Raw genomic sequence first — 14,788 nt, forward strand, 5'->3', positions numbered from 1 at the left:
CGCAAAGCATGGGCAATGACATCGCCGCAGTTTTTATATAGTGTGTCGATTCTGGGCATTCCTAAGCCTAAATGAACGCGATAATTGTCGGCATAGCAACGTCTTTGGAAAGCGGATTGTTGATAGCACACAAAAGCAGACAGCGTCCCGACAGACTTTTTTTCTAAATTATCCAAGCATCGCGAGGAGAACGCTGGAAGTGTAATTCTACGGTCCACGTGCGCTGGCTTTCCTGTGATAAAAGATTCGAAGGAAAAAATCATAATAAGGCTTTAACGAACGCGCGTGCAAGGGAAATTTGTTTTATACTTTTTGCTTTAGAACGGTTACTACTGCAGACGCCAGCACGTGCGACGCGTGCAACTACAGTAGTAGCATGCACCTCGGTGCTTAGATAATTTAGAAAAAAGGTCTGTTGGGACGCTGTTTGCTTTTGTGTGCTATCAACAATCCGCTTTCCAAAAACGTTGCCATGCCGACAATTATCGCGTTCATTTAGGCTTAGGAATGCCCAGAATCTAAACACTATCTAAAAACTGCGGCGATGTCATTGCCCATGCTTTGCGGTTTAAGTGAGGTAAGGCAAAGCGAAAGCCTCCTGCACCATTCGTTGCTGACTGACGCGCCCGATATTGCAGCTACAACAACATGTTAGTTCCAAAGCGAGCGGCGCTCACTCACTGGGGCACCGCCATGTTTCCCCGCATCCCTACCGAGCCCCAGTCACGTGATCTCAAAATCCCTCTGCTAGGTACTGCGGCTAACTTTAGCCGCGGTTAGTGCTTCGAGCAAACGGGCCCTGGAAATGCTAGACAAGGAGCCGCGGCTTTCAAGGCACGCAACGTGTTACAGTTTTGGAAGGAATGACGGGAACGCCATCTAGAACTCTGAGGATTGGAGCAAGTAGCCCTGGGAGTGCCTGCTACCCAGGTCAGCGTGGAGCGAGCCTTTTCTGCACTGAAGTTCAATCTATCGTCTCAAAGGTGCCGTCTTTCCCTGGATATGCTTGACGACGTCCTGCTTCTTCGGTCGGTTGCCTGACATTGAACTGCGCTTTTACCTACCGTCCCGAAATGCCCCAGCACTAGCGCGTTCGTTCCTCACAGTAATGTGAGCCTTTGCTTTTTATATGTAACACTTGTATCAAATATTCATAGTTTATCTTTTGCTATCGTCAAATGTTTTTGTAGCATATGAGTGCGAACCGGTTCGAACCGGTTCGCACCGGTTTGAACCTTTCTTTTTTCACTCCGGAGTGGAACCGGAGCTGAACCGTTTTCCCTGAACCGGGACGAAAACCGGAACGAAAAATATTTCGGTTCGACACCCTGGCCATCACTATAGGTGCTTCTGACGTAGTGCATCTAGATAATTTTGCGTCGTGTCGCTACTCTGGCAGCTAGGCTGCCATATACAGTAGGGTGCATCAATGTCCTTCTGCTTAGAGTGATGCCACCCTTTGTAGTACCCGATGCCGACAGCACGCGCTCACGGGGAAAATACAAAGAAATTGACGAAAACAAAATGTCGCCGTAGCATAGTTAGCGCCACACACGCGTGCAGGGACACGCCCTTTCGCGCGCTTCTGAACAAAAAAATAAAAATAGAAGTGAGGAACAAAATGGCGAGATGTCTCCACCCTAAGCAAAGCGCACATGAAGGCACCTATAATATACAGTGGCTCAAGTGTGCCCTAGCCCACTCGGCCACCGATCCCCCTCTTTTGTTGGGGTGTTCACCAGACTCTCGATACAAAGAGATTGCGCCGAAAATATACTTACAAACATACACGCGTGCGCCCCGCAGTAACAGTCTCTACAGGCAAATGCAATATCCTGAGGAGCGCAGCCAGCGCGCGAAAAATCTCGGAGGCCCTGTCTAAAGATGCTTTGCGCGACACTATGCCGCTAAGGTCGCTTCGATCTTGCAAGAGGTTTATTGGGGTTTTGACAAAAATCGACCAGAGGACGACCCGGCGAATATGCTCCACGCGGGTCACGTGCGTCACGTGCCCATGGATAACATATGGTTCGATTTTCATGGCGACTTGCAGCTGCTGCTTTCTCTTCGTAGCTCACAAATCAGGCCGGTTCACTATGAACGTCTCAATCAACATAAACGTGCCAGCCACTGCTGGAACCGCCGAGAGCAGTCGAATCTTGAGCGTCACCGTGATAGCGTGTCTGATAATGGCGTTTGCTTGCCTGACTCTCGCCTTAGTGATTCTCGTCGTGATGGCCGACTCAAAAGGGACTGCCCCGAGAAACGACACCAGCTACTGCTGTCCCGACGTGGCATCACAGCTCATCGTGGCCGCCAATTTCACCTTGGACCCTTGTGGAGCTTACACCAAGTACGCTTGCCACAACATGGACGCCCTCAGCAGAAAGAAAGTAGACCACCAATCCTTACAGGCGCTTCATATATCCGCCAACATTGGTCTATTTCGAAGTCCCGCCGGAAAATATATCGCCGCGTTTCATCGAAGCTGCCTGTTTACCCTAGGCCAGGGTTCCGATCTGCCCGAGAAAGCCATGACTGCACTCGTAGAGACCACCGGAGTTTCGAAAACCATGAGTCCGACGGACGTTCTTTGCGTTCTGATTCAGCTGTCCGTGCTGCACGGCCTTCACACACCGGTCAATATAATGGTGATCCAACTTTACGGAGAAAGCAACGTTTTCACCATGACCCCCGATGTGCACTCTACCTTCGCCGGAGGTAGATACGATTACGTGCGACAAACAGTGCTCACTGCGTACAACGAAATATTGCGAGTCAACGTGTCAAAAGAAGACTTGTCGAAACTGCACTCGTCGTCACCAAAAACGAAGCTAGGGAGTATGACGTGTAGCGATAGCTTTCAGGTCTTGCACACACTCGTTTCAGGCGTTTCTCAGCAAGAGTGGATCGCCATGGCAGCTCCATTTCACGTCGGGCCAACACCGAGTGTTATGTGTTACTCGGACATCGACTTCATCGGGGAAATATTTCATGCGCTAACCTCGGAATTCGAACGTCGGGAAGTTCAGCTTGCTCTTCTCTTGGTCACGTGCAGCGTCGACCTCGTCTTGCGTCGCTACCCGCATGAACCGAACACCAAGTCTCTAATTTCGAGGTGCGAGAGTTGGACCAACCACCTGACGCCCCTCTGGAGAATCGTCGCCCTCGAACAACTAACGGATTACCAGAGGGACCGCGATGTGCGGGGCATTTTTATCGCCACGAAGAAGGCCGTCATTGGTGACGTGCTGGAGCTCTTGCATCCTGTAGACGCATCGAACGCCGAACGCCTCCTGTCCACAGTACGACTTGTTCTACCAAAGCAGCTTATCCCCGATGATCTGCCACTCTCAGAAGCCGAACCCAACTACTATCTGAACGCCCTTACAATGAAGCTCTACCGAGTCACTGTAGACAAGCGGCTTGAGGCGTTTGTCCTAGACCCGTATGAGTTCAACCACGCGTCGCTGGAGACGACCATCAGGCGTCTCCATAACGACATCATTCTGGTGCCTTCCTTAGCCTACCCCTTGTTCAGGTTCGGCGACGACGTGGATCCCGCCATCAACGCGGCTACGGTGGGCGTTGAGATGGCTTTCGAAATGTGGAGTCTCGTGTTCGACTTCGACAACTGGTCCGAGGAAAGTGCCTCCAGAATACGAGAGCACGTCGCTTGTTCTTCCGTCGGGATCTCGGAGGGCCGCACTTTGCACGCCAAGGCCCGCCTGTCCATCAAATCGGCGTCCGCATCCGTGCGAGCAGTTGGCAGGCCCTGGCACCTGCCTCAGTACGTCTGGGGCCACAACCGTCTGTCCAGGGCACAGATGTTCTACATGAAGTTCGCCACGCAAAACTGCGCCGGGTGGAGGGAAACGAAATCGGTAGACGACGTGCTTACGAGCCTTCGCGACTTCAGAGAAACCTACAGCTGCCCCCTTTCCGTGAACAAGGCCGTCAACTGTTCTTTCGATTACTAATTTTAGAGATTGCATCCAACCTATGTATTTCCGATTGATCCGTCCCGGACCGTCCGCTACACACCCATCTTGTTTGATGCAACGTATCGGTTATCTACTCTTGCCTAATGTACTTTGAAGAAAAACTCGGCGATCGAAATACTGGAATTTGAACGAAAGCTGCGAGTTTTACGCATAGCAGCCGACGCAGCCGATGCTGCGATCCATAGGGCCAATCAAACAGCTTCAAAAGTCAATCATCTCTGCTAGTCATTGTTGTGCGTTTGCCATTACCAACTAAACCAATGACGCAGAGTAAATGCGCCGTGATACTGCACTTTCGTTTCCATCCGTGTTTGGGTTTAGCCAGCAATTGCAAACCGACAAGAAAAAGAAGAAAGCAAGCGCCGTGACTATGCACTTTAGGCACTGCTTGATCGGGTCTATCCGATGGTAGCGTCAGCTGCAGTCGGGTAGAATGTGGAACGGAGTATAGGGTCTATTCACTTGCTGAGTCATCACCCACAAACATGGCCGCCGAGCGATAAAGCGGAACTTTTATTCGTGAGCTTGGTGAAAAATAAAAGAAGGCAAAGCAAACTCGCCTACGGCAAACCGCTATGGCCTTCGGCGGCCATGCTTGTGTGTAGTGACTCGACATGAAAAGGCGGTCTGATGTCATGTGAATAGGCTCTATAGGGCCTCTAAACTGGTCAAACACAAAGTTGGGGCTTAAGTTGACGGAGCCCACCGATTGGCCTATCGCAACGATGACTTCGCGCTTTTTTCGCCGACGTCCATTCTACACCCTCCGCGATTTTTCGGCTCCAACTTTGTGTTTGACGAGTTTAGGGCCCAATGTCACTTTCTGTTGTTTCTCTGTGCAATTCCAGGCAAAATATAATGAATATTATATCATTTTGGGGAACTGTGTTTATTCTTACAACCAGAAGCCTGGGAAAGAAAAGCCATTTCACGCCTCTTTCAGTCTTTTTGTCAAGATGTAAATCCAAATTTTTAAAAATTATCTAGACAGAAAAATAATTAGCGTGCAAATCGTTATTAGACAAAGTAAAAAAAAAATGTTTTTGTCTTTAGTTGGTGACACGTTTAGTGTAAAGTGGAAGCTCCTCCCACCTCTTTCCATTTTACTCAACCTCTCACCGACCAAAAAGATATTTATGTGGATGGTTGTTTTGATCCCAGTACAGTTCTGTTCTTTGAAAACTGTACTGAAACAATAACTGGGACTGTGTTGATATTTATATAGCGTGTAGTCGGTCAGCCATTTCAAAGTTGCGACAAGTCACTCGCTGTAGATGAGCAATTTAGCCAGTGCGGTACAAACGCACTGACTGAATTGACGTGAATGACGTTTTTGGTGCTTTTTTGACGGATTATAACTTTCTTTCTGTGTATCTTACAATTATAAAACTAATGTCATATTGGAGAGCTGTTTTTTTTTTTTTAAGACTTGAGTGTCTCGATATTACGATTATTTTCAGTCGTAATTTAATTATTTAGCTTTTAATAAAGCACAGTCTCTAATATTGAAAAAAAATATTTCTCGAGTTAGAACGTCCCATCGCCCACGATTTACTTCGGCGTTCGGTTGGATATAATTAAATAAAAAAGTAAGCAACGAACTGTACAGATGATGTATACGTTAAAATAAAAAAAAAATATAAAGTTTAAAATGGTAATAATTTATGGTGCTATAAAAATAAAATCACGTCAAAATAAGGAGACATTAAATTACGAAGCATCCTTCGATATTACGTTTTCTAGAACTTCCATATTGATATATTACACGTTAAGAATGTTATTATACCTCAAACTTTCTCCATTCAGTTAAGGCAGATTACAGTTTCTTAAAATAAAATACAAATGGCGACACGTGTTCAAGAACAGCTTGATGAGCATTTTCCGTCGTGTGCCGCTTGGAACGCCACGTGAAAGACAGAAAAAGCGCCAGATGTCAGGGTGTCGGATGGCTGGATGCCCGCAGTGAGCGAGCCAGAGATGTCAGAACAAGCGCGAAGTTGCGGGTGCACCACAGCTGCCTTTGCGCTCGTTCTACTGTGCGTCCGCACACATGCCTAACGCGATCCAAATAAAATTGGCGCCATGAAAGCGATTCGACCAGTTGGGATACCGCCAGGTATGCAAAAATAATTGACTTTTTTTTTATCAATTTCAAAAATAATTTTCGCAATCGAACTGTGCTTGTTTGAATGGTTCGACCAAGGCCTACTGTAATCCTGACCTGCCGACAGACGAGAGCGGCCGCGCGCGGTGTTTAGTACACACAGAATCCGCAGCGTTTAGTAACGCTATGAGTGCATGGCGCCACTTAGAGGTCTTTCTGCTTCGTAAGATATCCCCACGTCAATTTGAGGCGCGCCAGTCGCGGCTGCGTTATCTGGTCCTGACCTGTACGCAGAATGGCTCTCTATACCGCGATTTCGCCACTGCGCGTGTGAAATATTTTGCCACTAGGGCCGCCAGCTGCCGTCATAGTTATTGCCGCGCGCCAATTTCAGATGAGGCGTGGGTCGAACACGCGCGTACTTATTAGACAGCTTTAATATGAGTGTGCGAAGGAGGATAACCGGTTTCATGGTTAGCATTATTTATTGCACTACTGCACTTTGGTGCTGTAGTACAATTTTGTTCTACCTCCGGGCACTGCACCCTCGCGCCCTAATCAGCCAGACAGAGGCGATTAGATCAACATTGAAAAAACTTTTATGGTCCTGCTACGAGCGAGAACGGTTGGTCCCGCCGCTGGCGCCGCTCTGCGGCGAGGTGGACCCCTGCGTAAGGGAAGGAAGAGCGGTAATCAGCTAGTGGCAGGGGTGGCAGGCCGCAGGGAAGGCAGGCTGCGAGCTGCGTGCGGGTCCCAGAAGAACTAGAGTTCCCGTATAGGCTCCCTAGGGGAGCCAGAGTTGCGCGTTTGATTCCACGTGTTGCGTGCCGCCCTCGCCGCTATTCGCCGAGATCCGATCACGTGAGGAGCCGTATCAAGTGTCGTGCAGCAAAGTAGGCGTTGCACGCGTCCCGGCGTACGTTCCCCGGCTTTTGAGCCTGCCGCGCGCCTCAAACGCGCGGCGCTGCTACTCGCCGAATTCAGTCACGTGAGGAGCTGTATCCACATGCCATGCATGAACGCGCAACTCTGGCTCACGTAGGGAGCCTATAGACGCTTTCAGCACGCGCCAGATTGAGCCGCCATAGTCGACCTTCTCTTGTTTTACCCAGATGCTGAGCCACTGAACCGGGGGTTGGCGAGACTCCACAAGAGCCTATGCAGGTGCACAAGGACAGAGTAGCACTTAAAATGGCAATAACCTGTCCTGATGTGGCAATGATGAAGTCAAGCGAACGGAATAAGAGGAGACAAAAACTGAAGGTCGGCTATGGCGGCGCCCATGCACAGTTGCTGCAAAGCGTCTATACAGGAACTCTAAGAAGAACCTTTACCGCGCGCCCTCAACGGAGAAACCAGGCACTCCGCCAGCGACAGCTGGTCCCACAGGGGGCCCTTCTGTCGGCAGGTCAGGATTCCAGTTGGTCGTGAGTTCGAGTATGTTTTGTTTCACAGCCATCTTTGAGGCTTTTACATGGCAATGATATTAAAACAAAACAGAAAACGTTAAAACGTCTCAGTGGCTTTGAGCAAACGCGCTGGCCAATGAATCCCTAGTTGTCAGGAATACCGACCGAAGTGCCCAGATTCTGACAGAGGTCAAACTGAGATTTCAGTTGCACGTCAAAAGATCTCAAATTAGTCAAAATAAACCCGCGATATATATATATATATATATATATATATATATATATATATATATATATATATATATATATATATATATATATATATATATATATATATATATATATATATATATATATATATATATATATATAGAACATCTAGAGAAACATGGCGAACACCATGACGGTGCGCTTTTGATGCTGTCTGATTGGTCTCATCAGCTCGTAGGGTCGACTGTGTCTGGACTTATGGGGAAACAAAGTATAGCGGCAGCTGACCCGCTAGCATACAGCTGCAACAAAAAAAGATTAGCACAGGTGACCGACGACCGGAGCGGCGGCAAAATCGCGACAGGCGGCGCTATTGTTCCCAAGCTCGCCGATAGCAAGAGTGACAGTCACGTGCCGTGTGTCAGCGCTGAGGTGGCCGGCAGAAAGCAGCCCACCCTAAAGCACGCATTTCAAAAGCTATCTTGTGCGTCCATTCTCTGCCGGCCACCCCCGCGTTGAGGCATGGAACGTGACTTTCACTCTCGCTATCGGATCGCTCGGGAACAATAGCGCCGCGTGTAGGGATTTTGCTGCCCCGGTCGTCGGTCACTTGTGCTAATCTTTTTCCGTTGCAGCTGTACATTATAATAGTCCAATGCCGAAAAACAAAGGCCGTTGAGAGCGTGGAGAAAACTCGTGAAGTCGCAAAGTTTCTGCCAAGCGCTCGTCGCGGAGTGTATTGTTGGTCCCCGTTGAAACGCGTGGCCGTAATGTTCCGCCGTTTGGTTTAACATTTGTTTACTCCACCGCACATGTAGTTGAGGAACAAAGCATCCCACATTAATGTATAGTGTATTCAAGCTAATAAAACTAATAGCACGCTACTAATCGAGGGAGCACCGATGATAAATAATGCGACGCACTTCGTAACTCTTTTCTTCCTTTGCACACCCTCATTCGCCTCATCCACAGTGTCTTGTCTCACCTGCTTACCCCATTGGTAGGTCTCCCGTCCAGCGTGTATCTGTGGAAACAATTTGCAGTTCCCGTATATTTTATTTCGCGCATTATTATTTGTTTTAAAGTTTTTGCCAACGTTGTGAGCGATCATTTCTAGTAGATATTACGTACATTTGATCTCTCAAATACTGCAAAACCTTCGCTCAATTCTAACGAAGTTCAAGGGTCACTTCATAGATGGCGCCAGCGTGCTAGTGTGTTTTCTCGTCGTAAGAGGTCGCAAGAACTCGGTCGTAAGCAAACGCAAGCGTGAGCGTAGTCTCATAACATTGGTACGGGGACTTCTGCGTCGTAAGAATGGAAATTGATGTCGGTAACACGAAGTAAGTGACGAATGTGGTTTTATTGGTAGATTTTATAGCAAATGTATCACATTATTGGTAGATTGTATTTAAATAACAATGCTAGCGAACAACTTATATCATTTAAAACATACAGTGTGTGTATGGTAAACAATGATGACTATAAATACCGGGCTACTGGATGAAACGACATAGAGGTGATGCACTATATGGAGACGACTGGACTCTGACAGATTACTGAAAACAGAAGTGAAAAATTAACACCCCGTATGGAACCTCAGTAAAAAGTTTCTTTGCTCGGCACACTTCTTAATGACTTCAATTTTGTTGCCGTAGAAAAAATCCTACATGAGTTCTTCCGCTGTCTGCATTTGAAACATTTGTTTTATCTAAAGGGATTAAACAGCGCGGGTTACGGGGTTCAGTTTGGTGAAGGGCAGTACTTTGGATAATTAAATTCCTCGACGTCCGAACAACTTCTCTTGATGACCCCTATGGAACATAATAATAATTTATATATATAAGCTGCCGTACTCAAAAAACTTTTTTTCCTGACGAGGTTGCGATAAAACTCTTGATACTCGCCACCAATGCCCTCCAATAAACCCTTTTCAAAAGTACACACCCTCTCGTAGTTACAGCGCCAATTACACGAATCTGTCATTGTTTGGGCACGCAATCTAAGCATGTATTGAAAGTTAAAGGTCGCGTCAGCGTACGGCGTGAAGTCGTCTCAGCTCGTATCGACAACGAGTGCGGCGTCAGCCTTCGGTGGAAACTCAGACTCAAACACACTCTTCGTGCCCCCAAAAAAGGGGATCGCCAGTGTTGCTCGATGGAGTTTTGAAGATGGTCTATTAGGGCATTTAAATGCGTTGTACTTTTTGTTGTTGTTGTTGTTTTGTTCTCGAATAATCGGGTAATTTTATAACGAAAGATCACTTAAGTGGTCGTTAGTGATTTTTTATTAAATTAATTTGTGCGAGAGAAATGTTGAAGACAAGAGGTGCTCTTTGTCCAAAGGGACCGACTTGCGCATGTCGGGCGATGGATATAGAAAACGCTGTGTCGTCCATTTCGTATAAATTCAAATTTCGAATAGCATAGAGGTTTCTCGGAGGTGCACACAAAAGTTCTTTTTTTTTAGATTTTTTTTTATATTTTTACGATTTGTCTGTCGTGGCACAGTTGAGCATTTACAGGGTCGATGCATTCGCTGGCTCAGTTGCTTTCGGGTTGTTCTCGAAGCGAAGACGACGATCAGCGCGGCTGTTTAGGGTAAGCACCTTGCGGAAAGGAGTGGGTCCCTGGTCCCGTGGTCACCTGGTGCGGTCCTGGAACACCAGCGTTGTCGGCTACTGAAACAACCCGCAAAGTCAGGTCAATTAACTATTTTATGGGTTAGAAGTCGTAACGGTGTAAAACGATGCTGACAAAAAAGCTGGGAGTGTAGTGAAAGCGCTAGGTTCTAGGTGACTAACCCAGAATGGGTCACTTAAGAACGTAAATTGCTATCAAGGAACTTTAGAAGTACTACATAAATCAAAAATGATGCCGAAATCGCTGCTATCGATGCGGAGATGCCCGACTAAATGCGTGAGCATTTAGCGCAAGGGTTGGACACTCGGCGAAAAATAAAAAAATCCAACCTCAAAGCGGGTTTTTTTTTTTTTTTTAGTTTTTACGGTTTGCATGATGTTGTCTTCGGGGAGCCGGTTTGTTATCTCGGGCGTCGGTGGTTTCGGTATGCAGCCACCACAGCTTCCCTTCGTTGCGCAGTTGCAAAGAGGGAAACGCGTGGCAAGTGTTAATATTTCTTAGCTTAAAATTTAGTTTTGAGGCAGAATTTATAAGAATGTATGCATATGATTTTAGACGCATTTTGGAATTGTGCGCTTCTACTTACATACTTTCGTGGTGGTGCATTCACTATGAAAAGTACTACAATTTTAACGGGTTTTCGTCTTATAGGGGTTGGCGCTAAGTCAGGTTTTAAATACGCCTGTGCGGAATTGCGGTTTGCAATTACTGCAGCCTCAAACTTCCTTTTTTTCGGACTAGATTTATGGTTTACATAAACGAACCACGACAAAGATTGCGCCATGTGAATTACAACTCCTGTCTCTGAAGTCGGGATTGGTACTTTCCTTGAAAAGTACCAGAGAAAAGACAAATGCTGTAGAAAACTACAAGTATATGCCCAGAAGATATACTTCAAGTAAAGTACAGGTTTTCTAAACCTACTTGAAATAATACTTTACGTAACACGTGCTTAAAGTACTTTCCATCACTGCTTGTTTACTATTTTGTATGTAAAATCTTCGGAGGAATTACTAAGGTTTCTCGGACAATCTTCGAATCTTGGAACACCTGCATATTCTGCGTTTCAGGAAGAAAGGCAACGCAAAGAGGTCGCCTTGGCGTTGCCCTATAGCACGCGATTCTTTAAGTGACAGCACAACCTTTTGGAGCACCAGATGAGCTTCAGAGCGGGTTGTGCACTTTGATGCCTCCTTTGAATGGGGGATGATGTGTGTATATCTCTTGTAGTGGGCGAAAATTCCGACTTTGGGTAGAAGCGAGGACTAGCCCTTTCTTCAAATCCGTCAAGTGTCCTTGAGCTCCGGGACATAAAGGAACACCAATCTTCGGCGCTCATTCTATTTACTCGGCGTCACTTGCGGCATGCCTGTCCGCCCCCCTCGTCTCGTAGCAGGATTGTTGCAGTGGAGGGCTCGTGAAAAGTTCAAAAGATTTCGGACCTTCCAAATTACTACCCCCCCCCTTTTCCCCCTCCTGTCTACACCACATGCTTTCCCCTCTTTGCAAATATCAGTTGACCATCCAACATCTTATCTCTTTTTGTGCTGTAATTTTTGCTGATAAGAAAGCCTACCACTAAAATTCAAAAGTAATTTGTATTTTGAGTAAAAGATAGTCGGGAAAAGTAATTAAAGTAAACTGCTCATTATCGAAGAAAAAAATGTAATTGAAAGTTACTAATCTACTGAGAGGAGTAGTTAAAATACAGTAACTTGAGTAGAGTGGTTGAACTACGTTCAAGTCCGCTTATGGGCGCCATCTTTGTAGCAAAGAGCCGGTCCGGCGAAGAGCAGCCGTTTCCAAAACGCGCTTCTGAAAGTGCCGCTGCTTTGCCCCAGGGGCTTGACGGTCACGCATGATTGTGTATACACATGCGGCTGAATCGTTGAGTGCAGAGATGTCTTCTTTTTTGTTCAATTTTAACGTCTTTGGTGGATTTCATACGCTGACCTTTCAAGACTCGTAAACTACGGCATCAATCTTGTAAAAAAAAAAAAGCCAATTTTTCAAGCGATAATTGTCTTCGGAATCATCCTGGAATTGAAGTTACGGAACGGCCCGACCCCTTTCACTCTCAGCATATTTTGCGACCACACAGCGCAGTGTGCCGCGACTTCAGCGATCCGGCCGTCGATCCCTTGTGCTAATCTAGTTTAGTGCCGACAGTACATCCTTCGAAAAGGTGTAGAACGCCCACCATGTTTCTCCTTGCGCACACTCCCCGGCAGCATAAGACGCAGCAGACGGTCACGCAGACAAGAAGCACGACCAGTCCCACCGCAAGGCCGGCGATGATTCCCGGAGTCCAGGACAAGGAAACATTAGAAGTGATTTCAGTGGTTTTGCCTGCGGATGGTGCCACGTGTGTTGAGGGACACTTCTTGGCAACTGGGGACTCGCAGCAGTAGGTATACGAAGCAGTGGGTAGTCGAGCGATTGACAACTTTCACCGACGCCTAAAGGATGGTTCACACACGCGTTTGACTATGACCACCTGTGCCAGAACCAGTTTTTTTAAGCCTACGACCGGCAGCCGGTCGTAGGCAGTCGCGAGTGTGTGAACCCGCGCTTAAACGATTTAAGTATCCTGTCCCAATGTGCATATACTGGGTTTCCCAAGGAGCGGCCAGGCTCTTTAAATTGACCGCAAAATTCAGTTTCTTAACCTATCGCGCTACGACTTTGTGCGGCGTTGCCCACAGATGGTGCTTTTTTTTTTCTTTGTAAAATTTGCAAAGAGCGAATTTACCTGAGGAAAAAGTAAAGAAAGAAAAGGCTTAGCTCCTATGGAAACGCAGCGACGCCACCGGTCTTGATACAATACGGCGCCTTTTCCCACGGGAGACAAGAGATGGCGCAAGCGTTCGCGACGCCAACTGCCGCCAACGAACGAGCGTACGGCGCCGAGAGCCGACGTTTTTAGCAGACAATCTTTTCGACTTAAAAGTGGCGCGCGTTCCGCAGGCGGCGACAGAACCAAAGACAGACGTTGTAACAAAAAGGAACTGCAAAGCAGACAACATCAGTACCCCGAAGAAAACAGTCAAAATATCCCGACAAACCATTAGTTTAATCGATTATGTGTCCATGCAATCTGTTTTATTAGTAAGGATGATAAAATATTGCATTGGCAACCGATATCAAAAAAGCTCGCGCCGCTTTTGAGTCGAAAAGATAATCTGTTAAACCTCCTATTCGGGAGGTTTACTTGATCGTTCCGAAGACTCCGATAACGATACCCGCGATAATCCTCGTCGCCTTTGCACGCGCATCGTACGTGGTTATCGGGTATCGCTATTGGAGGTATCGGAACGATATCTACTAAATCTCTTTAAAATATAGTTTTTATATAGCCTTCTGATACTTCCGATAGTGATATACCCGATGACGACCTGCGGAAACGCGTCGCCAGAGAATAGATTTTTAGTAGATGGTTCCTTTGACTCTGATAACGATACCCGATACTTCGCCGCCGCCTTTGCGCATGCATTGTATCGTTATCGGGTATCGTTATAGGGTGTTTCGGAAATATCGTAACCGTCTGCTCAAACTCTCTAGTATCGGATATTGTTATCGGAACGATCTACTAAAACTCACGATTCAAGCCAGTCCAATATGCCACGCGGGTAGTCTCACGTAAGCTATAGAGGAGGGGCGCACCGACGCGTGGGAAGCGAAATCACATGACGCGTTCACAGCATAGGATTGGCTGGGATGGCTTGTAGCGTCCTCTGCGGTCAATCGTCGAGTTTCACAAAAAATAAATTAAAAAAGAAGAAATATATTCGGGTTGACCCTTACACTCAATGCCGCCGCCTTCCAGTGGCCTGCAGATCACTTCGCGGTGCTCCGACGTGTAGTTCCGGAACTGCCTTTTGTTTGCAATGCCATGGATGGAGTCCAAGCCGGCTGGTCCTCCGCTTGAAGTCAAATCCTTCAGTCGCAGCGCGGTGTCTTCCAGGCTGGCACACTTGGCAGTGGCCAGGGTGCTCAAGACAGCAGCAACCCGGACGCACCACGATCGGAAATTCATGGCTCGGGATTCGAGATGTCTATATATGAGTCGGACAAAGCAGCTGATAGCTGTGAAGGAAAAACACAAAAGAGATTGACAGCAACTTTGATTTATATGTCCAATTATCAGGCACGTAGCCAGGGCGGGGAGGGGGGGGGGGGGGGGTTGGGGTGGGGTGGGGAGAGGAGGCCCCAGTAGAATGGAAGATTTCGGGGGAGGGGGGGGGCATGGGGCCCGGCCCCCCCCTCCCCCCCCCCCCCCCCCTTCGAAATCTTTTATTTTGCTGGGGCCTCCTCTCCCCCCTCCCCCCGGGGGGGGGGCATGGGGCCCGGCCCCCCTTCGAAATCTTTCATTTTGCTGGGGCCTCCTCTCCCCCTTCCCCCTCATACAGCGTTTTGTCA

The 14,788-nt window shown here is 47.4% G+C and overlaps 1 protein-coding gene across 1 annotated transcript; it reads right to left on the reverse strand.

The window, feature by feature from the left end:
• Window positions 1–10,206: 10,206 nt before the first annotated feature.
• On the reverse strand, window positions 10,207–14,449 carry LOC121833913. The gene is made up of 3 exons (XM_042287622.1): window positions 14,174–14,449; window positions 12,570–12,718; window positions 10,207–10,407 (listed from the first exon to the last, which is right to left on the reverse strand). Exons 1-3 carry the CDS (start codon window positions 14,403–14,405, stop codon window positions 10,405–10,407), a joined length of 384 nt encoding a protein of 127 aa, XP_042143556.1. The 5' UTR covers window positions 14,406–14,449; the 3' UTR covers window positions 10,207–10,404.
• Window positions 14,450–14,788: the final 339 nt, after the last annotated feature.

The sequence above is a fragment of the Ixodes scapularis genome, unplaced genomic scaffold (genome assembly GCF_016920785.2).
Source record: "Ixodes scapularis isolate PalLabHiFi unplaced genomic scaffold, ASM1692078v2 ptg000058l_1__unscaffolded, whole genome shotgun sequence".
NCBI lineage: Eukaryota > Metazoa > Arthropoda > Arachnida > Ixodida > Ixodidae > Ixodes > Ixodes scapularis.

Coding starts and splice junctions, on each gene's coding strand:
- LOC121833913 (XM_042287622.1), bottom strand. CDS start 14,405: ATGAATTTCCGATCGTGGTGCGTCCGGGTTGCTGCTGTCTTGAGCACC. Junction 12,719..14,173: donor GGAAGGCGGCGGCATTGAGT/GTAAGGGTCAAC, acceptor CACCATCCGCAG/GCAAAACCACTGAAATCACT.